Source organism: Lissotriton vulgaris, chromosome 6, assembly GCF_964263255.1.
Source record: "Lissotriton vulgaris chromosome 6, aLisVul1.2, whole genome shotgun sequence".
In the NCBI taxonomy this organism is placed as follows: Eukaryota; Metazoa; Chordata; class Amphibia; order Caudata; family Salamandridae; genus Lissotriton; species Lissotriton vulgaris.
In genome coordinates, this window is record NC_141694.1 from 13,088,369 (window position 1) to 13,115,455 (window position 27,087).

Genomic DNA, 27,087 nt, shown 5'->3' on the forward strand with positions numbered 1-27,087 from the left:
CAAAGCACTACTATACGCTTGTGTAGTGCGAAGTGCACTTCGTGTAGCTACGCGTAGCGCTACTTCGCGAACCATGCCCAGCCCTACTTAGAACTGGCCACTGTCCTTTGTTTGTGGGTTTGAAGCTCCAGTGTGCTATGGATCTCTGTGTCTGTGGTGGGGTAGTCGGGGAGGATAAGGGGGGGCAGGAAGTGTGGCTGGGTGGGGGGGATGAGGGTAGAGGTCATTATTTGAACAGACCTGTTTTTTTTCCATTTTGCATCTCCTGGACGCATTATTTACCTTTTGCATGCTGTGCCTACTTTTCTTAATTGTCCATTTTAAGATGGCGACAAAGAACATTTGTTTTAGAAAGAAGTGGATCTGCAGCTGCCGCGCCCCCATAAATATATATTTTTTAATAGGGTTGAGAGAGGTGTGGCGGAGAAAAAGGAACGGCCACAAAGCAGCAGCATTAGAGAAGGTGTGGGGCAATGGAGAAACTGGGGAAAATAAAATAATTTTAGAAAACGAGCATGCGGGAATGGAGAGGCACAGGAGAGCAAATGTAGAGAGATTATAGAGTAAATCAGCTGAGCGGCTGCTGCATTGGGGGATGAAAGGAAGACACAGTGGAGCCTGGGGTTGAGGCGTGGGGGATTACCTAAGACCAAACACAGAAGCGGAGAGAGACGGGGTGCGGTGGCCGTGGGGTGGGAGTAGCCAGGGAAAAGCTTTGGGGGGGACCAACAGATGAGGGCGAGAAGTTGGTTATTTGAAGGGAAAACAGCACACGGCAGGGAGCGCTAGAAAAAACATGCACTCCAATGGAGTGCTGAAAGAAAAAGGAGAAAGGGCCAGATGTAGGTAATCCTGTTTTACAGATTCTAAAATGTCGAATTTTACTGATTCTGTATTTTCGAATTGGAAAATGGGATGTAGGAAAAAAATCAGTAAAATTTACTGATTCGGTAAAATTCGGAATCTCCGATTCGGTATTTACCGAATCGGTAAATAAGAATTTGGTATATTCCAAATCGGTAAATTACCGACTAGTATTTACCGAATCGGTCAATTTTTGGCTCCTACATCTCAATAACCCAATTCCGGTCGGTAACGGCCGAATTTCGGTGAGGGAATTCCATAGTCTGGGACCAAGAAATGAAAAGGAGCAACCACCCATTCTAGTTAGTTTACAACTAGGTGTTACATAATTACCATGCGTGGATGAGCGTTGAGACCGGGAAGGGACATAAGGATGGATAAGCTCTTGAAGATAGGACGGAGCGGTCCCTTGTTTAATTTTAAAGACAGTACACAAGGTCTTAAATTTGATACCCCTGTCAATGCGGAGCCAATGCAGGTCTCGAAGGAAGGGAATGATGGACTTTTTCCCTGGGATGTGACATAGGAGGTGGGCAGCGGAATTCTGGACCACCTGGAGCTTCTTCAACACCTCCTGACTACCACCCAGATAAAGAACGTTTCCGTAGTCCAGGCGAGAGGTGACAAGTGCCTGGCCACCGTTCTTTTAGTGGAGTCTGGAAGCATCCAGATGACCTTCCGCAACCACCATTGGATGGTAAAGCAGGTGGCGGCAACGCTAACCGCCTGTTGCCACATTGAGAGATTGTTATCAATAACAAACCCAAGGTTACGAACTTGGGTAACAGGTTGAGGAAAAGGACCCATTTCCTGGGGCCAATGTTGGGGACCCCAGAGATGCTTGTGTTTGCCTAAAATAGCAACCTCAGTCTTGTCTCCGTTTAGTTTCAACAGATTAGAACACATCCACTCAGACACCCGCCGTAAACCAAGCTGAAGGGCAGATATGGAGGACAGGGAAAAGATAATTTGAGTGTTATCAGCGTACGAGTAAAGAGATAGACCCGCATCCTCCACAATAGATGCCAGGGGTCTCACATAGATGTTAAACAGCACAGGGCTCAAAGTGGACCCCTGGGGAACTCCGTACGCTGATGGCCGAATGGTAGAAGCGGATTTCGAGGCTAGTCGGAAGATGTGGAGGAAAGGATAAATTAGCTCTACTTGCAAGCTGCATTAAACTGAAGAAGTAAGAAATGTAACACTGTCAACATCTCAATGTGTTCTCTTGGTACTGGACTTGCAGATCACTGAGCCAATACAATCCCCTCCATGCTTGGTTCCCTTGTTGGTTGCACCCAAAACCAAGAACAGGCTGAATGGCAGCATGGGTATCAACAGGCGCCTTGGGCTGGCCATGGTACGCAATGCACATGTTTATACTATCAGATTCCGTTGCATTGGGGGTGATGGCTATTAAAGGCGTTCAACTCTGGTTTCTATTGTAGGGGTCCATAGGAGGGTAATGCCTACTCAACGGCGTGGGGGTGATGTGTTTTCTAACAACATTCTGAACTCCAGCCCTCATAAGAATCTGCATAAAAAAGGACTTACTCTACATGAGCTGCTGCTGCCTAAAAATGACTCTCACTGGTCTACTTTCAAACTCTATGATCTAAATGACATCACCAATATTCCAGCGACTGCCAAACTCAACAACCACTTCAATAACCCGGACCCCTCAAATTGCTTACCCCACCTCTTCCATATTATCGCCCCTCTCTGGAGCAAAATCATCAATGCCTCGCTAGCAGGTCACATCCCGAATTGCCTAAAAACGGGCCAAGTCACCCCTATCCTGAAACAAGCATGTGCAATGCAATAGGTCTCGCATTAGGAAAGTTTGAGCTATTGGTATTGTAAATGACACATTTTTTATTTATGTGTTGGTTTTGAAAATAGCGAATTTAATAGCTTTGTCATTTACAATGCCAATAGTTTTAACTTCTGTAAATGTGACACCTATAGCATTTGTAACGCAATATGTGTTTTATTTAGGTGACTTAGATGTATTGATATTACAAATAGCAATAGTTTTACAAACAACTTAATAATTAATATTTAAATAAAAGTTATTGTAATTTATAATGACAGTAGCTTAAACTTTTGTAAATAACTTTTGTGAAGATTCTTTTCATTGTATTTTATTGTGACAAAAATCCAGGAACAGAAGTGAAATATTAACATCTTTTTGTGACATTTGTAATCAAGCTTGAAACATTGGGAGAAAATTTGAACCAGTTGTTGAATGGTTGCGCAGATTGATGCTGTGGTGGCGCAGAGTGATGTTTTGGTGGCGACGAGTGATGCTGTGGTGGTGCTGAGTGATACTGTGGTGGTGCGATAGAGTGAGTGCGATAGATAGAGGGAGGGAGGGTGGGAGGGCGATAGTGAGGGCGATAGATAGACAGATAGAGTGTATTTATGTTGCATTGAGTAGAGTGTAAGTATGAGGTGTGTAATTATATGGCATGGAGTTGTATTATGTGGAGTGTATTTACGTTGCATTGAGAAGAGTGTAATTATGTGGCGTGTAATTATGTGGCACTGAGTGGTAATATGGGGAGTGTATGTTGTATTCCGTAGAGTGTAATTATGTGGCGTGTACTTATCTGGCACTGAGTGGTATTTGAAGTGTGTGTTGCATTGAGTGCAGTGTAATTATGTGGCGTGTAATTATGTGGCACTGAGTGGTATTAGGAGTGTATGTTGCATTGAGTGCAGTGTAATTATTTAGCGTGTAATTATGTGGCACTGAGTGGTATTTGGAGTGTATGTTACATTGAGTGCAGTGTAATTATGTAGAATATAATTATGTGGCACTGAGTGGTATTGTGTGGAGTGTATGTTGTATTCAGTAGAGTGTAATTGTGTGGTCTGTAATTATCTGGCACTGAGTGGTATTAGGAGTGTATGTTACATTGAGTGCAGTGTAATTATTTAGCGTGTAATTATGTGGCACTGAGTGGTATTTGGAGTGTATGTTGCATTGAGTGCAGTGTAATTATGTAGAATATAATTATGTGGCACTGAGTGGTATTGTGTGGAGTGTATGTTGTATTTAGTAGAGTGTAATTGTGTGGTGTGTAATTATCTGGCACTGAGTGGTATTAGGAGTGTATGTTGCATTGAGTGCAGTGTAATTATTTAGCATGTAATTATGTGGCACTGAGTGGTATTTGGAGTGTATGTTGCATTGAGTGCAGTGTAATTATGTAGAATATAATTATGTGGCACTGAGTGGTATTGTGTGGAGTGTATGTTGTATTCAGTATAGTGTAATTGTGTGGTGTGTAATTATCTGGCACTGAGTGGTATTAGGAGTGCATGCTGCATTGAGTGCAGTGTAATTATTTAGCGTGTAATTATGTAGCACTGAGTGGTATTAGGAGTGTATGTTTCCTTGAGTGCAGTGTAATTATGTGGAGTGTAATTATGTGGCACTGAGTGGTATTAGGAGTGTATGTTTCCTTGAGTGCAGTGTAATTATGTGTAGTGTAATTATGTGGCACTGAGTGGTATTTGGAGAGTATGTTTCCTTGAGTGCAGTGTAAGTGTGTGGGTAGGGGGTGGTATTTGTGTGTGTGGGTGTGAGGGAGGTGTGTGAGGGGGGGTGTGAAGAGGGGGAGTGTGAGTGGGGGGGAGTGTGAGTGGGGGGAAGTGTGAGTGGGGGGGTGTGAGTGGGGGGGAGTGTGAGTGGGGGGGAGTGTGAGTGGGGGAGGGGAGTGAGTAGGGGAGGGGAGTGTGTGGGGGGAGGGGAGTGTGTGTGGGGGGAGGGGAGGGTGTGTGTGGGGGTAGGGGAGTGTGTGTGTGGGTGGAGGGGAGTGTGTGTGTGGGGGGAGGGACAGTGTGTGTGTGGGGGAGGGGAGCGTGTGTGGGGGGAGGGGAGTGTGTGTGGGGGGGAGGGACAGTGTGTGTGTGCGTGGTGGGAGGGGAGTGTGTTTGGGGGGAAGGGGATTGTGTGGGGGTGGGGGGGAGGGGAGTGTGAGTGTGGGGGGGGAGGGGAGTGTGTGTGTGGGGGGGAGGGGAGTGTGTGTGTGGGGGGGGAGTGTGGGTGTGGGGGAGGGGATTGTGTGCGTGGGGGAGGGGAGTCTGTGTGGGGGGGAGGGAGTCTGTGTGGGGGGGAGGGGAGTCTGTGTGAGGGGGGAGGGGAGTCTGTGTGGGGTGAGAGGAATTTGTGTGGGGGGAGTCTGTGTGTGGGGGGGAGTCAGCAAAGCAACTATAAGATTAAGTACACTAACTGTTAGCAATAAATCTTCCTTAACAGTGCGTAAGGCACGAAAAAAGAAAGGGTTAAATGCCAAAATCAGAAAGGAATAAAAAAGGTGACGTTTTTAAACTGTTTAGAATAGCGGCGCTACAGCAGCATGACGCAAAAATGCATTCCAGATATGCAGTTGTAATTTTAATTAGTGAAAAGTACTGTAGAGACCCATCTAGTTCTGGAGTCATCCAAAGTCCCAAGACCTTAGTCCAACTTTGCATGAGCATCAGGTGGCTTTTTATCCCAGCAAGGAATCCTTTCCTCTTATGTTGTCCCACAATTCTAGGGTCTTCCCAGCTGTCTCTCCCTTATGCAGGGGTTTTAAGTTAGGGGTGGAAAGTTTTATGGGCCAGGCATCCCTGGCCGATCCTAAGATGCCACATCATCCATCCACCCATGAAATGAAAAGGTGCATTTGTGGAGCACAACACTTGACCACAAAAGAGCATCACAACGCTACGAAATTCCACTTTCAGACACCAGCACTAAAACAAACCGAAATTGGGATATAACAAAAGGAAATATTCCAGAGGGGAGAGAGACTAAAATTATGTGTAAAGCGCTAAAGTTTCAGCTGTTTCCGCTAAAGAGCATGATTAGAAGAGACTTGCAGAGAGAGAGGCAAGTTGTTCTAAAGCTTGGCCCCTATAACCGCTGCAGAAGAACCGCCACGTTTCTTAAGACAAAACCTTGAAGCTTGTACATCCCTGCCAAGTACCAGGCGTTAGACTAGCGCATTCTAGTGCATTGTCACGCATTACAGGTGCTTTGAGAAGGTGTAAATATTAAATATAAGGTGCTGCAGGATTGAAGAATGAAAGCAGCACAGGTGTGCTGTTCTGCTGCTTTCTATGGAATGAATGTCATTACATCATGTAATAGCAACGGGTAATGAAAGTTGCGTTGTAATGGCTGTTCAGCCTTTCTATGCTGCCTGCCCCAATCAATGTATTCACTTGGCCGCTCTCGGCGTGTACTTGTTACTATGGCAACCACGCTATGTGTTTAATTAAAGATAAATTGTGCTGTGGTGGCGCAAGGCTTTATTAAACTAATCTGCTCCCCATGGATTGGTTGGATGGTGCCTTGTCATTGAGTTGTCCGGAACATCTCACTGCTTGCTTGTAATTGGCTGTTTGGATACTTTACTGTGGCTGGAGACTGGCTGAGGGAAAGTTTGCAAGTTGTTTATTGGTTGGCCTGCTATATCACTGAGCGAATGTACGTCTTTTGGCAGTGGGCGGGGCTATGTTGATCCTGCTTGTGCAGTTGGAGGCCTGGCCTGTGCACTAGAAGACCCCGATCATCTTTGATATGAGGCCATATCATGGGCGGTGAGTTTATAGGCTTTACTGTGACCCTCTGCACCTAGCGCTGCAGGACGGAGCTACTTCTCAGTATTCATCAAAAGCTTGGGGTTAAAACACCTTCCGAAATAGTCTTTGCACAACCTTGCTTGTGGGGCTACTGTAAACAGCCCTTTGCAAGTGTACACGAGGGGGCATGCTCAACATATATTTGGGACAGTTACCGATTTCATAATTCTAGTGTTCTTAATGAATTCGCTCACCCTCCTATCCGTCCTGGAGAAAGTAACATCCATCCAAAAATTAAACAAGAAAGATCGTGATATATAAAAATACACATGGAAAAATCTCCTTTAAAATCCGAATGAAAGCAACCATTAACGTGGACACCCCTCCCTTTTATACGAAAAACATCAGCTGGAGACCTCGCTACCACAGGAAAAATACACGTTGACAGATCCTGAACCAGGAAGTCAGGCATCCTTGCCTAGTGACATGGGCGGGCCTGTGACGCGGCTGGAAGAGGCCGGTGATGCTCGTTGTTGCGGGACTCCCATCATGGAGGGAGAGCCCCGCGGTAGCGTGAAAATCCAGAGAAGTGCCGGAAAAGAGCACGGTGAGTGGAGGGGGGGGGGGATCTGTGTGTGCGCGCGTGTGTGTGCGTGTGAGCCCCGTGAGTGGTGGGGAGGGGGGTGCGTGCATGCGTGTGTGTGCCTGCCTGCCTGTGTGTATGCCTGGGGGGTGGGGTGAGTGTGTGCGCGTGGGAATGTGTGTGCGCATGCGTGACTTTGCCTGTGTGTGTACGCGCGCGATGGCCAGAAGCTGACTTGCTATGAATGTTGAGAACAGGAGATGTGCACGGCGCCGGGCTGGGCGTGCGCGCCCACGAGGTGAAATCGCCGATGGAAAGCGCGTGCACATCCCCTGTCTCACATTCATCGGAACACGCCAACAAAAGATGTCTTCGCAGACAAAGCATGCTTTGCATGCTTTTTAGGTCTGCTCGACCTAAAAAAATAACAGCAGACAACTCCAACAACTTCCGACCAATAACCAACATTCCAATGCTAGCCAAGGTCCTGGAAAAATGTGTTCAGCAACCACTGAACCAACACATCTTGAACTTCAATCTACTGAACACCCACCAATCGGGTTTCAAACCTATTCATAGCACAGAAACAGCCATCCTGCATATAGTATATGATGCCCTTCAAGCCCTTGACCGCAACAAAACCTGCTTACTAGTCTTACTCAACGTCTCATCAGCCTTCGATACAGTCAATCACAACAAACTACTAAGAAGACTGGAAAACAGGATGCGTTTATCTGGTAAAGTCCTTCAATAGTTCAAATCCTTCCTGGAAAATAGAACGCAATCGTACATGATCAACAAAAATCTCTCAGTTTCCTCACCTAACCTACTAGGAGATCCACAAGGCTCCACCGTATCTCCCATGCTATTCAACCTATACGTCGAACCACTTACCGATCTACTACAGCAGGCGAACCTCTCCTTCCACATGCGGATGACACCCAACTGTACATAAGGATCTCCTCTATTGAAGAGATAAGGACAATGAATCAAGCTCTCGAAAAGACTGTCCAATGGCTATCGACCAACTTCCTCAAGCTAAACTCTCAAAAAACAGAGGACCTCATTTATGAAAAGTGAGCATCGCCGCGAGAAAACAGCGATGCGTCACTTTTCATTGTGCCCTCCTTGCGACACCAATGATGCGTCATAGTTACAATATAACGCATCATGTCGCAAGGAGTTACAGATACATCAGTATTTCTGATGTATCTGTAGGCGCAAAAGTGACGCATTGATGGAGAGTGTCACAAAAGTGACGCAGCTCTAGCAATGGGTCATTTCAAATGGGGCAAGCCCCATGTGAAATGTGCCTGCGGCAGGCCCTGCCATGAGGCAGGCGTAAGATATTGGCACATTTGCGTCCTAGAAGTGGCGAAGTGAAATCTTATAGATTTCACTGCGTCACTTCTATGACCCTTTCTTGCAAGGGAAGGCCCACCCTGCATACATTATACCTGGTGCAGGTATAATGTGGCGCAGGGGTTTACAAAGTGAGGCATCAATCAATCAATCAATCAAGAAATTTGTATAGCGCGCTACTTACCCGGAGGGTCTCAAGGCGCTTGGGGGAGAGGGGTCCGCTACTGCTCGAACAACCAGGTCTTGAGTTGCTTCCTGAAGGAGAGGTGGTCTTGGGTAAGACGGAGGTGGATGGGGAGGGAGTTCCAGGTCTTGGCTGCCAGGTAGGAGAAGGATCTTCCTCCCATGGTGGCTCTTCGAATGCGTGGAACGGCGGCGAGGGCGTGGCTGGTTGATCGTTGCTGGCGGGTGGGAGTGTAGAAGGTCAGGCGATTGTTGAGGTACCTGGGGCCCAGGTCGTGGAGGGCTTTGTGTGCGTGGGTGAGGAGGCGGAACGTGATTCTCTTGCTGACGGGGAGCCAGTGCAGGTCTCTCAGGTGTCCAGAGATGTGGCTGTGTCGGGGGATGTCCAGTATGAGTCGTGCGGAGGCATTCTGGATGCGTTGGAGTCTTTTCTGCAGTTTGGCTGTGGTTCCGGTGTAGAGGGTGTTTCCGTAGTCCAGTCGGCTGGTGACGAGTGCCTGGGTGACTGTCTTCCTGGTTTCGGTGGGGATCAAACGGAAGCTCTTTCAGAGCATGCGTAGGATGTTGAAACACAATGATGAGATGGCGTTGACTTGTCTGGTCATCGAGAGGGAGGAGTCCAGGATGAAGCCCAGGTTGCGTGCGTGGTCCATTGGTTTGGGTGCGCTGCCCAGGGCAGGGGGCCACCAGGAGTCGTCCCAGGCAGAGGGGGATGATCCCAGGATGAGTACTTCCATCCTGTCTGAGTTCAGTTTCAGGCGGCTGTTCTTCATCCACTCGGCTACGTCTTTCATCCCTTCGTGTAGGTTGGTTCTGGCGGTGGCGGGGTCGTTGGTGAGGGAGAGGATCAGCTGGGTGTCGTCAGCATAGGAGATGATGCTGAGGTTGTGTTGGCGTGCAATGGCCGCGAGTGGGCTCATGTAGACGTTGAAGAGGGTGGGGCTGAGTGATGATCCTTGTGGTACGCCGCAGATGACTTCGATGGCCTTGGATCTGAACGGGGGGAAGCGGACTCTCTGGGTTCTTCCGGCGAGGAACAAAATGATCCACTCCAGTGCCTTCCCTTGGACTCCGACGTTGCTGAGGCATTGTACTAGGGTGCGGTGGCAGACAGTATCGAACGCTGCGGATAGGTCCATGAGGATGAGGGCCTCTGTTTCCCCGTTGTCGAGCAGGGTTCGGATGTTGTCAGTGGCTGCGATAAGGGCGATCTCGGTGCTGTGGTTGGCTCAGAAGCCGGACTGTGAGTGGTCGAGGGATCCGTTCGTCTCCTGGAAGGCGGCAAGCTGTCTGTTGACGGTCTTCTTGATGACTTTGGCAGGAAACGGGAGGAGCGAGATGGGGCGGTAGTTCTTGAGGTCGGTGGGGTCTGCTGATGGTCTACCTATGTTGCGTGCTTATCTAGGTTCCTGATCGATACTGTGACCTTATGCCCCTATTCGGCTATAAAGCCCTTTATTCCCTATATTGGCATAACCGTTCAAGTACGATTTTCTGAAAAGTCATCTCTGGCCTCACACGAACAGAGCCACATTCCAGCATGACTCTCTGCTACTTCCTTTGCGACCAATTAGTGCAATGACAGAGCAGCAGTCACTATCTGATATTCCTAGATAACACTCCAAGTTCTTCAACAAGATAAAAACTTAGCAAACCTGGAAATCCCCGCTTGCTATGTTTTGATTAGTAATGGAACTCTAATGAGCAACTGATAACTGTCACTTCCTAGTGACATCTTTAATTGACGTCTTATGTCCAGCAAACTTGCGTCAAACCCGGCACCTGTCAGGTATAAATATTACCAACGTTGCCTTAAGCAATGAGCGAACCTGTTGCTGATGCCAGCTGCCTGCATGACCCCGTGTTGGTAAAAACTAGCACTCTGTCGCTGCAGCCTGCTATCCTGTGGTGGTGAAGCTACTGATTACCATTATCGCCGCTACAGCGCGAACTATGGTTCAGTACGCTTGAGGAGCCGTGCAGCCGTCCTCTGCGAAGACATCCAGCCCAGCTGCCCGCGGACGCTGTCACCCCTCCTTCCTCGACGCGCTGAGAGAAGCCGCTGCCTTTCTCGTGTAGAGAAATCCAGTCCCGGCGCTTCCAGTTTACCCTCGCGGGTGACTGGGATATCGAGAGAGACCCCTGAAGGAGATACCAATCCTCCATCATTCTATTCAGAGGTATGGTGTTGACTAAACCCTTAAACGAGAATTCTTGAAACAAACCTTGGCAAAACCAACTTAACTTAAGCTACTTACTTGCTCCCCTTCTCACGTGTTAGGCTTAGGTCAGGCACACTGGGGTAGGCTTAGTTAGAAGCACCAGTTGAGTATGTTAGCCTAATGTATATATGACTGTATATATGTTTTATTACTTTTAAACCATTGTATGGCTAAGAAACCATATCAATGCTTTTACAGTTCTATTTCGCTATTCTTATCTTACTGTACGTACTTTTTATAATAACAGTTATTGCAATTGTGGCAATACATTTCTCTTGTATGAGAAGAAAGACTGTTCAATAAATGTTAATCCTTTATTGATACACGCCCGTCTCTCTATTCTCTACATACTGTGAAAGTAAACTGCACTAGACTGACTGAGTGAAATCTATGTCTATTGTTTCACACGACCCTAGAGATCGACTCTTGATCTGAGGAGCAAAGTTGTCATGTTGCACGGTTGTTGGAAAGCTGAATCCCTTCTTGTCTGTGCCAAGGAAGCTGATCACTTCCTATGCAGAGAAGAAAGTTTCCAGTGACCTCTGAGCTAGTTGGTAACACAACCCAATTAAGTTTAGCATAGTCAGTGGAGGCCTGGAATATCCGCAGTTCCACGTCGATACTACTGTTTATGTTATTCCAATGCGCAGGGCCTAGTGGGAAACTAGGAACTACACTACACCTAGATGAGTCACTTTGTAAATATGGTGCAACAAGGCGCATATTTTATGCCGCTGGTGCATCACAAAAAGTGACGCACAGGCGGCGCAGTAGTGACGCGAAGGCCCATAAATAAGTACCAGAGTTTCTTTTAATCTCCCCCCTAATAACTCCACTGAGACAAAGGAGTGGATAAAAATTATCACTGCTCTGAACTGCACGCCCATTTTGGTGGACTCTTCCATATCACTTGGAATCCCTCTGGATAAGAACCTTAACATGCAAAGTCACATCAACCTGTTGGCCAAAAAGGCCCGCTTCCACCTCAGCTATCTCAGAAAATTGAAACCATTCCTCGAGAACTCAGACCTCAAAACTGCAGTTCAGTCCTTAGTTATCTCGAGGCTGGAATACGGATGTACCGCCCTCTCAGGGCTTCCCAAAATCTCAACCGTCCCTCTAAAAGCCTGTCTCAATGCCGCAGCAAGACTCTTAACAGGCTCTAGGAAATATGACCACATATCGCCACACCTGAAAGCACTCAACTGGCTACCCTACGAAGCTCGAATCCACCTAAAAATGGCCTGCATCAGTCACAAGGCGTTACACTACAACAACCCCCAGTACCAAACCCAAAAAGTACATTATCGGGAGGAAACAGACACTCAAGGAGCACAGACAATCTACTCCTGAAACCTGCACGCTTCAAGAAGACTAAAACTTCCAGCAGAGCATTCTCCGGAGCAGCGCCAAGAATATGGAACTCGCTTCCACCATACATCAGAAAAATATCCTCTACTCCTCTCCTCAAAAAGGAAGCAAAATTATTCTTGATGAGCAAATTCCTTCCATAAATCCGCACAATCACGACACCAGCTCTACAACCTCCTAACTACCTCTACTCTCGGGTCACTGAGACTGCGTAGTTAAGACCCGCATGAACTTGATCTTACTTTCTTGTTTAGAACAATTCTCAATGCTGCTAGTCACAGTTTTTTTTTTAATTTAAAAAAAAAAAAGAATTTGGGTTGTTGTTGTTGTTTACAATGCTCTCCATTAAATGTGTTCACCCTGCACTCTTTATGTAAAGTGCTCTGATACCCTATCTTGGGTCTGGTTCGCGCTATAGAAAACTCTAAAAATAAATAAAATAAATAAATAAATAAACTTACATCTTGTTTATACGAGAATCCAACAAAAAGCTATGGATAGTTCAGAATCTTTAAAAAAAAAAAAAAAAAAAAATATATATATATATATATATATATATATATATATATATATATATATATATATTACCTACTGGCGGTCGCCAGTAGGTAGTTATAGTTAGGATTTTTTTCAATGTTAAATCTCAAAATTCTATTTGGAATAACTTTGGCACCGGTTGACGAATCTGCCTGAAAATTTCAGGAAAATGGCCTCGTCGAGCTCCGGTCCTTCCCTGAAAGTTTGGCGGGGATACAATAAGCGGGGGCCGAGATAAAAGGGGGGTCCCAAAACGCGTTTTCCCCATGTTAATTTCCATAGGGCGGTCGATTTCACTTTTAGCCCGAACGGCTGAATGGATTTACACCAAACTTGGCAAAATTGTAGGGACTGGTAGCCCGATGTGCCTTTGCTATGTCTCAAGATATGTGCTCCAGTGGATTTTGAGTAATTTAGGTCCAAAAAAATATATATATCTATAGCAGCGCACAGGTGCGCGCACCGGAGTGCGCTCCAGGCGCGACACGCGAGGTGCGCATGGAAAGCTGATTGGCTCTCGGGTGTCTGTAAACATTCCAAACAGTCCAGAGCGGTCGCCATCTTGTGTCTCGGTAAAATCGAGACATAAGAGGTGGCTAAAACAAAGTGGGAACTGACCATAAGGCGTCAGGGATAGACCCCTTTGACCCCCTAGGTTTGATGTGGGGGCTATAAAAGGGCCCCGCGGGGCATTTAAAATATTTTTTTTTTTTTCGTTTTGCGCGGGGGAAGCGCTCGGTGCGCGCACCAGGTAGCGCACCGGGGAGCGTAAAATGAGGGAAAAAGATGACAGAGTTTTAAAAAAATGAAGTTTTCATTTAGAAATTGGAGGTAGTTCTTAAAAGAACTTTTTTTTTTCTTCTTTTTGTTGTTTTATATTTTTTTTGTGTTTTTGGAACTTTTTAAACTTTTTTTGGCTTTTCAAAACAGTTTTATATTTTTTTTGTATTTTTTAGGGGGAGAAACAAAAAAAGGGAATTGAAACTGGCTCAACTGGAGCAAAAAAACAAAAAACCCCAAAAATTATTTCTTTTTGGGGCACTTGTGATTATCACCTGCAAGGACGATGAGCTTAACACTTTGTTCCCCATAGGAGATAAGCTTGCCACAAGCCTTACAAGTAATTTTAAAATCAGCAAATCTTGGCTGAATGCAAGGCATCACCTCAGATGTTTCTGGTTGCGAGGAAGAGGGTTGTTTTCTTTGGGAGGGGGTCCTTGATGACTGGGGGAGGTTACTGGCCAGTTCCCGGAACTCTGCGCGAGAGTAGTTGTTTGGATGCTTTCTTGTCATGTGCCGAATCATGGTATAGTTACCAAAAGAATATTTCTTATTTGGGTTGCCCCGTGAAAGTTCATCATCGCAGATGAGGCAAGTGACTTTGGGCGCATTCACCTTTTTTTGCCCCTCTGGGATTGAAAAAAACTGCCAAATGAAGTGTGGTTTGGGTTTATAAGGTGTGTTTTCTTCAGGCAGCCATCTTCTTCTCCCCTCCTCCTCTTCCTCTTCCTCCTCCTCCTGTTCTTGACCACCAATATAATTTGGAGCTGGTCCTCTTGGTGGTGGTGGTGGTGGTGGTGGCTGAGATGCACCTGCTGCTGCTGCTACTGAAGCCATTTTAAAGTACAAAAAGGTACAGAGAGTTCCAAACAGATCTTCCTCAGTCAAAGGACAAAGTCAGAATAAGGAAAAAAGGTGGGGGCTTTCATCATTTGGAAAACAAAACTGTCCTGAACCAATGAGAAGTGTTATTTTCAGGTCACAAGACCAGGGGCTTCATCATTATGAAACTAAAACTGTTATGAACCAATGAAAAGTGTTATTTTCTGCTCACATGACCCGACGCGCTTACGCTACGCGCACGGGGGCGCGCAGCGTAAGCGCGTCGGAAGTTTACGTTTTGCGATCGTATTCGTTCGAGTACTTCCGGGTGCGCTTACGCCGTGCGTATCACGCGGTCGCGGCTACGCGATACGTCACGATCATGTTTTCGTTTGCGATATTGGCGCTCACGAGACGCTCCCCGGAGCGCGCCCGGGGGCGCTTTTCAGAAATACGCTTTTCGGGGCGCACTCCGGGGCGCGCTCTGGGAGCGCTCCCCCCAAAAATTAAAAAAAAAAAAATGGGATAATTGTAGAGACAGGTAGCCCTATTCTGAAGTGGTTTGTAAAAAAATTAACTTTATAAAAATATGTATTGTGCTACATTGGGCTTAATATATGTTAGAGCCAAAATGTAGCCCAAATGTAGCCCAAAGTAGCCCAATGAAGCCCAAAGATGGCCACCAGAGATCAAAAATTGTAAATGTAGCCCAAAATTCAACTAGATGTAGCACAACTGTAGCCCAATGACAGAATGTACCAGAGTGTTAAAAAGAACAACTAGAGTGCTAACAGTCTTATTTATAAAGTGAAACTTATAGTAAGGAATTAGCATTTAAAAAACCTATGAAATTCACTGAAAAAAACCATAGGTTTCACACCAGTTATAGTTAGGAATTAGCATTTAAAAAACCTATTAAATTCACTGAAAAAAACATAGGTTTCACACCAGTTATAGTTAGCTGGAAATTTTACTGATATAAAACCATTGAAATTCCCACGTTATAGTTAGTCGGACTCACTATAACTTGCGCGTGCAATGCACTGCTGATGACATCACATATTACATCACTCATGACATGGTCAGTGACATCACTCATGACATCACTGATGACACCATCCTTGTGACACAGTGACAGACCTCCTTTCAGTGTAATGTAACCCATGAAACACATATTCAAAAATAGAAACTAATATTTTCAAAAAAGTGGATATACCCATACCAGATACAACAACCAATTCAGTAATACCACCATCTAATACACATCCACTCATGTGTATGTATATGGGTTATTAGATATTTTTATTAGTATCAGTATGAGTGTCTATATGGTTTGGTGGGGGTATTACTTAGCACATAGATGCATGAGTGACTGACTCTTTGTTTGTATGTGTTTTGAAGACAACATATGTACAGGACTGTATGGGTGGATGAGTGTCTATATGTGTTTGTTAGTGAGTGAATGACTGTCTCACTAGTGTCTTTATCAGTAACTACATATGTTTTAATCTAGTATATATGAATATTGATGTATATAAGTGAGTATATGTGAGAGTAAGAGATTGTAAGAGTTCCTGTTTAAATAAGTATGTGTTTCTATAAGTGATTGTTTAAGAGAATAAATATGTGTAATTTTAAATAGAAGTAAGGTGGAAGTGTGTGTATAACTCTATATTCAAATAAATGGATGTCCAATAGTTTATTTGCACGTGTGAATATGTGTGTGAGTAACTTTTGGATGAATGTCGGTGTGTAACAGGATGTATAGGTGTATCACTTCATATGATGAGTGAGTATATGTATGAGTGACTATATAGAACTGTTGGTGAATGAGTGGATGTGTATATAGATAGTGGAATTACTGAATTGCTTGTTGTAACTGATATAGGTATCTCCATTTTTTTAAAAATTTCAGTTTCTATTTTTGAATATGAGTCTCAAGGGTTACATTATAGTGAAAGGAGGTCTGTCACTATGTCACAAGGATGGTGTCATGAGTGATGTCACTGACCATGTCATGAGTGATGTAATATGTGATGTCATCAGCAGTGCATTGCACGCGCAAGTTATAGTGAGTCCGACTAACTATAACGTGGGAATTTCAATGGTTTTATATCAGTAAAATTTCCAGCTAACTATAACTGGTGTGAAACCTATGTTTTTTTCAGTGAATATATATATATATATATATATATATATATATATATACATATATATATATATACATATATATATATATATGTTGACTCGTGAGCAAGGGAGATTATCCCGAAACGCGTTGAGTTAATCTGTTGCTGTTTTTGCTAAAATAAAACCTTTGGATGCACTTGGGCTCGTGTTTTTCATACCTGGAGGAGTGTGTGGAGATACGAAGTAATTTCAGGGCTCGCCATCCAGCACGAGCCCCCATCGTGAAGAGGTTGAGTCAAGGCGGCGTTTCAGCACTAGCGGAACCAAATGATTTAATATATATGTGTATATATATATATATACACATATATATTAAATCTGCCGTTTGTTGCCAAATAAAAAACATCAACTCACGGAATACCTGGTCCTGCTGTTTTTCTTCGAGGTAGCGCGGCTAAATGAAGCTCTGAGTGCCTTGGTGAGGACCCGTGTTGGATATATATATATATATATATATATATATATATATATATATATATATATATATTACCTACTGGCGGTCGCCAGTAGGTATATATAGTTAGGATTTTTTCTCTATGGGATTTTTGAAAATTCTATGTCTAATAACTTTGGCGTTTGTGGACGGAATTGGCTGAAATTTTCAGGAAAATGGAACATTTTGTTTCTGAGCAGCCCCTGACAATTTGGGGGGGGGTTTCATCAAGGGGGGGCCAAGAAAAAAGGGGGGTCCCAAAACACGTTTTTCCCATGTTAATTTCCATAGGGCGGTTGGCCTCACTTTTAGCTCGAACGGCTGAATGGATTTGCACGAAACTTGGCAAAATTGTAGGGACTGTTAGCCCGATGTGCCTTTGCTAGGTCTCAATATATGTGCTCCAGTGGATTTTGAGTAATTTAGGTTCAAAAAAAGATATATATCTGGGCGGAGCCTAACCACACATCTGATCTGATTGGCTGTCAGCACTTCATCCAAGAAGTGTTGGCAGCCATCTTGGGACCAATATACATGATAGCACCTCATGAAAAAGCATTGTAGTTAATAGAGGGTTTTAGGACTTTAGTTACATTATAAATCATTTGTTGATGGTACCATACTCGTTTTAGGAATTGTGGTGGGTTCTAAGGTGATTTTACCATGTGAAAAAATCTTCTGCTGTGATATCATGAATATTGTTTGAAAGAAAACTAATATCTCATGTTTTTCCCACAGTGGTTTGGAAGGGGATCTATAAGCTAAACTGAAAGCATATTTTCTGTAAATTCACATTATCTTTCTCAGTCATGTGAAAATGAAGTCTGACATTCTCAGTAAAACATGTACATCCAACAAGGACAGAGACTGTCAGTTGATTCCTTTGTGTTCTACTGCAGCCTCCTAGAGTGTTCTAAAGAACAACTAGAGCGCTAACAGTCCTACTTATTACAAAGGTATGGCACACCTAAAGCCATCTTGATTGGAATAAAGTGGTAACTCTTAAAACATTTAATTTAAAAAGAAACAACATGAGGGGGTATATTTTGCCATAGAAAGTATGATTAGTGCTGCAGAATGAAAAATTAGGGCACATTTTGAGTGACTTCTCAAATCCTTTTCTATTTCATTAAAACATTCTGACATGCAGTCTCCCAAAATGGCCACCAGAGACAAAAGAGCCCAAATGTAGCCCAAATATCACCCAGATGTAGCCCAAGTATAGCCCAATGACAGAATGTCCCAGAGTGTTCTAAAGAACAACTAGAGCGCTAACAGTCCTACTTATTACAAAGGTATGGCACACCTGAAGCCATCTTGATTGGAATAAAGTGGTAACTCTTAAAACATTTAATTTATAAAGAAACAACATGAGGGGGTATATTTTGCCATAGAAAGTATGATTAGTGCTGCAGAATGAAAAATTAGGGCACATTTTGAGTGACTTCTCAAATCCTTTTCTATTTCATTAAAACATTCTGACATGCAGTCTCCCAAAATGGCCACCAGAGACAAAAGAGCCCAAATGTAGCCCAAATATCACCCAGATGTAGCCCAAGTATAACCCAATGACAGAATGCCCCAGAGTGTTCTAAAGAACAACTAGAGCGCAACAGTCCTACTTATTACAAAGGTATAGCACACCTGGAGCCATCGTGATGGGAATAAAGTGGTAACTCTTAAAACATTTAATTTAAAAAGGAACAAAATGAGGGGGTAAATTATGCAATAGAAGGTATTATTAGTGCTGCAGAAAGAAAAATTAGGGTACATTTTGAGTGACTTTTCAAATCCTCTTCTATTTCATTAAAAAATTCTGACATGCAGTCTCCCAAAATGGCCACCAGAGACAAAAGAGCCCAAATGTAGCCCAAATATCACCCAGATGTAGCCCAAGTATAGCCCAATGACAGAATGTCCCAGAGTGTTCTAAAGAACAACTAGAGCGCTAACAGTCCTACTTATTACAAAGGTATGGCACACCTGAAGCCATCTTGATTGGAATAAAGTGGTAACTCTTAAAACATTTAATTTAAAAAGGAACAAAATGAGGGGGTATATTTTGCCATATGAATTATGATTAGTGCTGCAGAAAGAAAAATTAGGGCACATTTTGAGTGACTTCTCAAACCCTCTTCAATTTCATTAAAAAATTCTGACATACAGTCTCCCAAGATGGCCACCAGAGACAAAAGAGCCTAAATGTAGCCCAAATATCACCCAGATGTACCCCAAGTATAGCCCAATGACAGAATGTCCCAGAGTGTTCTAAAGAACAACTAGAGCGCTAACAGTCTTACTTATGACAAAAGTATGGCACACCAGAAGCCATCTTGATTGGAATGAAGTGGTAAGTCTGAAAACACTCAATTTAAAAAGGAACAACATGAGGGGGTTAATTTTGCCATAGAAAGTATGATTAGTGCTTCAGAAGGAAAAATTAGGGATCATTTTGAGTGACTTCTGAAATCCCCTTCTATTTCATTAAAAAAATTCTGACATGCAGACTGAAACATGCACTTTGAATACCAGCAGCAGACGTCCCTGGTGAGCAGTAGCTTTACTACAGTGATCTAATGTGCAACTAGAGTGCTAACATTCAGAATTTATGGCAAATGTGTGACACATCTGAATGCCTTCTTGATGGAACCAAAGTAAACAAGCATTGAAAATGCAATAGATCTCGCCCTCGTTTAAGTTAAAGCCATTCTGTTTGTAATGAGGTGGCTTTTTAGCTTTGCTTTTATTAGTGTTTTTTCAACTTTCATGTAAATAACATGCATCTGTATGCATATAAGTATATGTATGCATGCATTTATGTTTGTATTTATATAGATATACAGATGATATATGTTTATATATGTATGTATATATATATATATTCACTGAAAAAACCATAGGTTATAGACCATATATAGTTAGGAATTAGCATTTACAAAACCTTCAAAATTCACTGAAAAAACCATAGGTTATAGACCATATATAGTTAGGAATTAGCATTTACAAAACCTTGAAAATTCACTGAAAAAACCATAGGTTATAGACCATATATAGTTAGGAATTCGCATTTACAAAACCTTATTTTACTCACACAAAACCATTGAAATTCCATATATAGTTAGTTGCACTAACTATATATCGCGCACCCGCAATCCACTGCTGATGATGTCACATATTACATCATTCATGACATGGTCAGTGACATCACTGATGACATCACTGATGACAACATCCAGTGACTGTATGTTTCTGTAAAGTTAAAATATGTCTTACATATTGAAGAATGAGTGGATGTATAAGTGTCTGGATGAAGGATTTAGTAGGTGCATGACTGACTGTATGAGTGAGTGATTAAATGTGTCTCACTGAGTGCATGGGTTAGTGACTAAACTGTCTTAATTTGTGCATCATTATGTCTGTTGTTCTGTAAACTGTTGCATGTGTTGATAAGTAGCTATATGAGTAACTATATGGGTTATTGATTGGTTGCCCAAGTATTTGTATGGGAGACTGAGTGTGTGTGTGGGTGGCTGGGTGGTGTATGACTCAGTGCATAGATGTGTGAGCAGTTGATTCACTAGATGTATGGTTTCAAAAGTGCATGTGGAAACAGCTGTATGGGCGGTTGACTGTGTGCATGAGTGTATTGGTGAGTGAATGGATATCTCAGTGCTACATGTCAAAGTAAGTACATATGTAAAACACAGTACATGTGAGAGTTGACATATATAAATAACTGTGCATAAGAGCCAGTGAATGTGTGAGTGGCTGTATGGATCATTGTGAACTTGTATCAGGGATTGTATAAGAGAGTAAATATGTGTTAGTATATGTTTGAATAAGTAAAGTTTGTATAACTGTATAGTTGAGGAAATGGAGGTGTGATTGATTCTTTGCATGACTGACTAGGTGTGTGAGTAACTCCATGGATGAGTGACAGTCTGTGAGTGTCTGTTTATTGTATCTAAGGTTATATTAGAGTCTGAAGAGGTTCATCGTATTATCACATGAATGATATCATCAGTGATGTGATCAGTAATGTCAAATGAGATGTCATCAGTGATGTCATCAGTGATGTCATTTGAGATGTCATCAGTGATGTCATTTGAGATGTCATCAGTGATGTCATCAGTGATGTCACTGACCATGTCATGAATGATGTAATATGTGACATCATCAGCAGTGGATTGCGGGTGCGCGATATATAGTTAGTGCAACTAACTATATATGGAATTTCAATGGTTTTGTGTGAGTAAAATAAGGTTTTGTAAATGCGAATTCCTAACTATATATGGTCTATAACTTATGGTTTTTTCAGTGAATATATATATATATATATATATATATATATATATATATATATATATATATATATATATATATGTGTATCCTTGTTTGTATTCCAGTCTGTTACTCTTAAAGTTCCCACCCACTGTATTTATTTTTCAATGCTTTTTTCAAAAAATGTCTTGCGATCTCGTCCGTCAAATGTTTTATTTAACTGAATAAAGTTTGAGGGACCTGAGATGAATTCCCTGATTGTGGCTTCCAAACAAGTATATCTGCTCTCATTAACACCTAGGGGTCGATTCAGAAAACTAATCTGAGACAAAATCCTAAATGTACTACTTTTGGTATTCACAGAAGGCATTTAGAAGGATTTTGTCTTAAATTATGATTTTGTCTTAATTTAGTATTTTGTCTTAAATTAAACTCAAATTAAACTTAAGTTAAACTTAAGTTTGTCTTAAGACAAAATTCTAATTTAAAACAAATTCCTAACTTAAGACTACTAAATGCCTTCTGTGAATACCAAAAGTAGTAAGTTTAGGATTTTGTCTCAGATTAGTTCTGTGAATCGGCCACCTACAAGGTAACTCTTTTTTTGTTTATTTTTACATCCACCATATTTAAGGTGCCCTGGTAGGCAGACATGGCACCAGCACAGATTACTCTGGATCTGTCCTCCTCTCTGCCTATGTTTGGAGTGATTGCGCCAGGCCTGATGGAGGATCAGTCTACGGCGACTGATCCGCCTCCAGGTCTGATGGAGCGACCCTGGCGGGAGATGGCGGAAGAAATGGTGGCAGCCTTTCCTGGCTGGCCGGCCATAATTTGACCCACACATGTTAAAAAGCCTAAAAGACGTGCCTGCAGCAAAGTACAGAGATGAGTTGAGGCCATTCTTGGGATGAGCTGAGATCTATTCAAGGAATGTCCCACAATAAAATCCATGACATCTCTCAGGAAGTAACCGGAAAATGGTCTCATTCATGTGAGACGAGGACATCAGCTGGCCTTTGAAGGGCTGAGCTAGTTATTGGTCTGGTGCATTATTAAAATGCTTTGATCTAGAAGCAGATATAATTATAAAAGTAAGCAGTCGCAAATGGATGGTGATGTTGAGACACCGAAAAAGAAAAAACAGCTAGAAAGAACTTTTTGAGTCTATCAGTAGGAAAATCGTAGACTCTTTTGAAATGCCAAGATTTAGGAGAGATGCACAACGTGAACCCTGGGGGCATAATTATGGGCGCTCTGCGTCACTTTTGCACCACATAAAGTGGTACACGTGTGATGCAGGGCAATCAATCAGATTTATGAAATCATGCGAAGCTTGTAATGACCCCGTGAATAATGTGGAGGCAACGCAGCGCAAATTGATGTGTCGCCTTACTCTGTACCTGGGAGATGTTGCAGTGGGTGTCCTACGCAGCGTCCATGGATGTTGACGCTGCTCCATATTTACAAAGTGATGTAAACCTGAGGAAGGGCCAAATCTGCATGCCTCCCTAAGTGAGGTGTAACGAGGAGAAAAATGTTTATTTTTCCTTATTTTTCCACATTCTATGTGTGTTACATTCTGCAACACACATAGAATGCGTGGGTGCAGGAAAGGGCCCCTTCCTCCACTACAAGAACCCTGCATGCAATGGAGACGCCCTTGCACTGGTGCAAGGGTGCCTACGTTGGTGCTAGGCTGATGAACCGGTGCCAGCGCAGGGAGAAAGGACAGGAATGCACCGTATTGCTTAAATATGGTGCCTTCCCGCCCTATTACTTTGACGTCGGGCCGAATCGCAAGGTGACTTGATGCCCTGCACCAAAATTCCATAAATGAGACCCTCTTTTACAAAAAAAATAAAACAATGCAGCGCTGCCAGCCATTTTGCAGCGCTTAGCTGCATCATGTTAAAAGCACAGGGACTTCCTACGCTGACGAGCCCCAGCTCATCCTCTCCCTCAGGGAAAACCCCAAAGACACCAGACTCAGCTTCCAGGGAGGAATATAAGACATCGCAGTCTGGATGAACAACAGCTGCCTTAAGCTCCACTTGGAGAAGAAACAGGTTGTCATCCTTTGACCCTCCTCCAACACAAGGTGGCCCTCGGAAACCCACACACTCCATCAGACCGCGCCCGAAACCTCTGCATCATTCTAGATTCCTCCCTCACCATGACTCGCCATATGAACGCCGTTGCCTCTGCCTGCTTCAACTCCCTCCGCATCCTCCGCAAGACCTTCAAGTGTATCCCCCCGAATGCAGAAAGACCATCACCCAGGCACTTATAACCAGCAGACTGTACTACAGTAACGCCCTCTACGCCGGAATCAACAAAACCCTGCAACACAAGCTCCAGACCATCCCGAACGGCGCAGCGAGACTCGTCCTCAGAACCCCACACCGTGAGCACATGACCCAACATCTGCGAGACCTCCACTGGCTCCCCATTGAGAAGAGAGTAACCTTCAAGCTACTCACCCATGCCTACGAATGCCTCCACAACACCGGACTCCACTACCTCAAGGAAAGAGTCTCCTTCCACGAACCCAAAAGGAACCTCCTCTTCTTCGACCTCGCCCTGACAGAGACCCCACGCATTCGCAGAACCAGAGAAGGAGGAAGAGCCTTCTCCATCGCGGCCAAGACCTGGAACGAGCTCCCAGTCTGCTTCAGAGGCTCCCCCACTCTGCACCCCTTCAGGAAGAGCCTCAAGACCCGGGTCTTCGTCTGATCCGGAGCTGGACCCCCAGCGCCTTCAGACCTTCACGGGTGATTACCGCGCTCTAGAAAAAACTAATTGATTGATTGATTGATGTGTCATATCAACAACAATACAACGCAGTCGTGTGCTTTCGCCTGCACTGGTGCACACCTGCCTGCTAAGCGCCAGCACAGGCACCCTTGCATTATGTTGCATTATGTTTGTGCAAGTGCATTTGTGATTGTGCATTTGTGTATGTTGCATTCCTCTTTCCACGCGTGCTGTAGAATGCATCACGCAGAGAAAAAGAGAAAAAGGAAAAAGGAAAAACGAGGAGAAATAAAAGTATTTCTCACTACTGCGATTCTGATGCATTCTCAGCTTTTCAAAATGTTGTAAATCAGTGAATGTGTCCAGTTCCATGGATTTTGCGTGGGAGCACCCACAGCAGCACCTATGGAATGCCCCTTTCACACAGAGTAATGCGTGAAAAGGGCCAATATTTGCAATGCCTTGAAAAGTCGTGCAGGATGACTTTACATGGCCTTGTAAGTATGGGCAAGCCAATTGCGCCACTGATGAGTCAAAAATGTGACGCACTGACAGCGCAAGGGGTCTGTATATGAGGCCTGGAGTCCTGAAGTTCCTTGTGGTTGAAGGTTCCTGGAAGAGCGCCCATGCGTGCGCTGGAGGAACAGATTAGTTTGACAGAAGCCCGAAAGGACTGATATTTGGTCACTCACAACATGCACCAGTAAATCCAATGGATTTTACTATTTGGGTTAATGAGAGCAGTTGTGGCTGCCTCGGACCAGGGGTGAAAAAAAGAAAAAGAAACATACCTATGAACGTCGCTGCCGTCTCTCCTCCGTCCTCTTCTCTCGAAAGCACAGAACAGAAGCACCCAGACTCTCCCAGCCAATCACGATGCTGCATTACAGTAGCGTTGTGATTGGTCTGAGCGCCGTAGTTCTGTGCTCGGAGAGGGGATGGGTGACAGTGTATCTTCTCCATCTTCTTTATATTACAGCAGACTGAGAACATGCAAAGAGTGCATGACTGTTTGGCCGCCCAAACCATCATGCGCACTTAGAGAGTGCAAACCACTCCTCCCTCTGCTCTGGCCACCCAGCCCCGCCCTAACCTGGCCCTGAGTCCGCACTGAAAAATAAAATGGTAATAACTTCATTTTATTATCTTTTTTTGCACCCCTCAAAGGGCAGCGGGCGGCGCTCCTCTGCTCTAACGGGAGAGCTGCCACTGAATGAGAGGTAGTTTACTGCAATCGATATATTGATAGGAGCCAATACAGAGAAAAGGAGTGAAAAGCTTCTAAGAGACGTAGGACAGCGGGCTCACCTAAAGAAAGACATGGAGGCGGTAGAGGACAAATCAGATTTTTCTGTTCCACAGAAAGGTAAAGAGTGTTCTTCAACACTGCCAGGCCTGGTGGTGGTAACATTGGTCATAGAAGCAGACTGAAATTTGGAACTGAGGGCCCGATTCACAGAACTAACTTAAGACAAAATCCTAAACTTACTACTTTTGGTATTCACAGAAGTTATCATTTTGTCTTAAGTTTATCTTAAGACAGAATCCTAACTTAAGTCTGTCTTAAGTCTGTCTTAAGACAAACGTCAGACAAAATCCTAACTTCTGTGAATACCAAAAGTAGTAAGTTTAGGATTTTGTCTTAAGTTAGTTCTGTCAATCGGGCCCATAAAGTCTGAGGAAAGGGCTGAGGGCAGCAAGATATGAGTATGAAGGGTTGGGCTATTGAAAATTAAGTAGTAAATGTGACATTAATGTAGGTGACGGCAGAGTGAAGGTCACACTAGTATCCAAAGAAGAGGTTGTGGTGAGGATGGTGGAAGACACAGATGAGGCAGAAATGGTGCTTGTAAGATGTGCACTGGTAAGGGAAGGGGCAGCAGCAGTATTAGAAGAAATAAAGCAGGTGAGAAGGATGGATTGGGGTGGAGTTGTAAAGCTAGTGTTCAGCTGTAAGATTAAGAGGTTGGCAGGAGTGTGAGTGTGTGTATGGCAAGAGTGTGAGTGTGTGTATGGCAGGAGTGTGAGTGTGTGTATGGCAGAAGTGTGAGTGTGTGTATGGCAGGAGTGTGGGTGTGTGTATGGCAGGAGTGTGAGTGTGTGTATGGCGGAGTGTGAGTGTGTGTATGGCGGAGTGTGAGTGTGTGTATGGCGGAGTGTGAGTGTGTGTATGGCAGGAGTGTGAGTGTGTGTATGGCAGGAGTGTGAGTGTGTGTATGGCAGGAGTGTGAGTGTGTGTATGGCGGAGTGTGAGTGTGTGTATGGTAGGAGTGTGAGTGTGTGTATGGCAGAAGTGTGGGTGTGTGTATGGCAGGAGTGTGAGTGTGTGTATGGCGGAGTGTGAGTGTGTGTATGGCGGAGTGTGAGTGTGTGTATCACGGAGTGTGAGTGTGTGTATGGCAGGAGTGTGAGTGTGTGTATGGCGGAGTGTGAGTGTGTGTATCACGGAGTGTGAGTGTGTGTATGGCGGGAGTGTGAGTGTGTGTATGGCAGGAGTGTGAGTGTGTGTATGGCAGGAGTGTGAGTGTGTGTAAGATGGACAGGTACGTGCATGACGGAGTTGTAATTTTATCTTGCATCTCTGTTTGATGTACTCTGTGGTCAGTTTTTGTGTTTTTTTCAGTAAGTAGAGTGAGATAAATTGTAAAAATTGATACTTGTATAGCGCACTACTCACCCGCAAGGGTCTCAAGGCGCTTGTACGAATACCGCTGTGGAACCCGTCCTGGCTTTCCCTGTGAGGCGTCCTAGGGAGAAAAATGGAAACAAGAGCTGCCCAGGAGTTATGGCCCTGTGTTTCTCTTGTACTCCATTGCTTGCTGCCCAAATATGTTCCACCTACCCCCCTTTTGCTCGATATGGGCACACAATCCATTGGCGATGTAGCAATGCTTTGCCTGTTGCTCTTTTGGGCTCGCATCAGGCAAACCCCTGAGCTTTTACCTTATGCAGAAGCCCAATCTGAGGTCATCAGGCTTGACACAAGCAGAAAAGTGGGTTGGATTTCTAGAAAAGGTGGACACAGTCCTTGAGCCCTGAAGAAATTGCCGCTATAGTTGACAGACAATGAAACATGTCAGCCCATCAATAAGTGGTTTGAACACATGCAGTATGTTTTAACT

At 44.0% G+C, this 27,087-nt stretch overlaps 1 protein-coding gene across 1 annotated transcript in view; it reads left to right on the top strand.

Annotated features, from left to right (window-relative positions):
* The first annotated feature begins 6,930 nt into the window (after nucleotides 1-6,930).
* The window catches only part of LOC147706701 (solute carrier family 22 member 7-like), a 217,545-nt gene continuing 197,388 nt past the window's right edge, over nucleotides 6,931-27,087 (top strand). Inside the window, exons 1-3 of the mRNA XM_086925326.1 lie at nucleotides 6,931-7,051; nucleotides 25,215-25,331; nucleotides 25,726-25,871. Coding sequence (XP_086781452.1) covers nucleotides 6,931-7,051; nucleotides 25,215-25,331; nucleotides 25,726-25,871 — 384 coding nt within the window. The remainder of the gene's footprint in view (nucleotides 7,052-25,214; nucleotides 25,332-25,725; nucleotides 25,872-27,087) is intronic.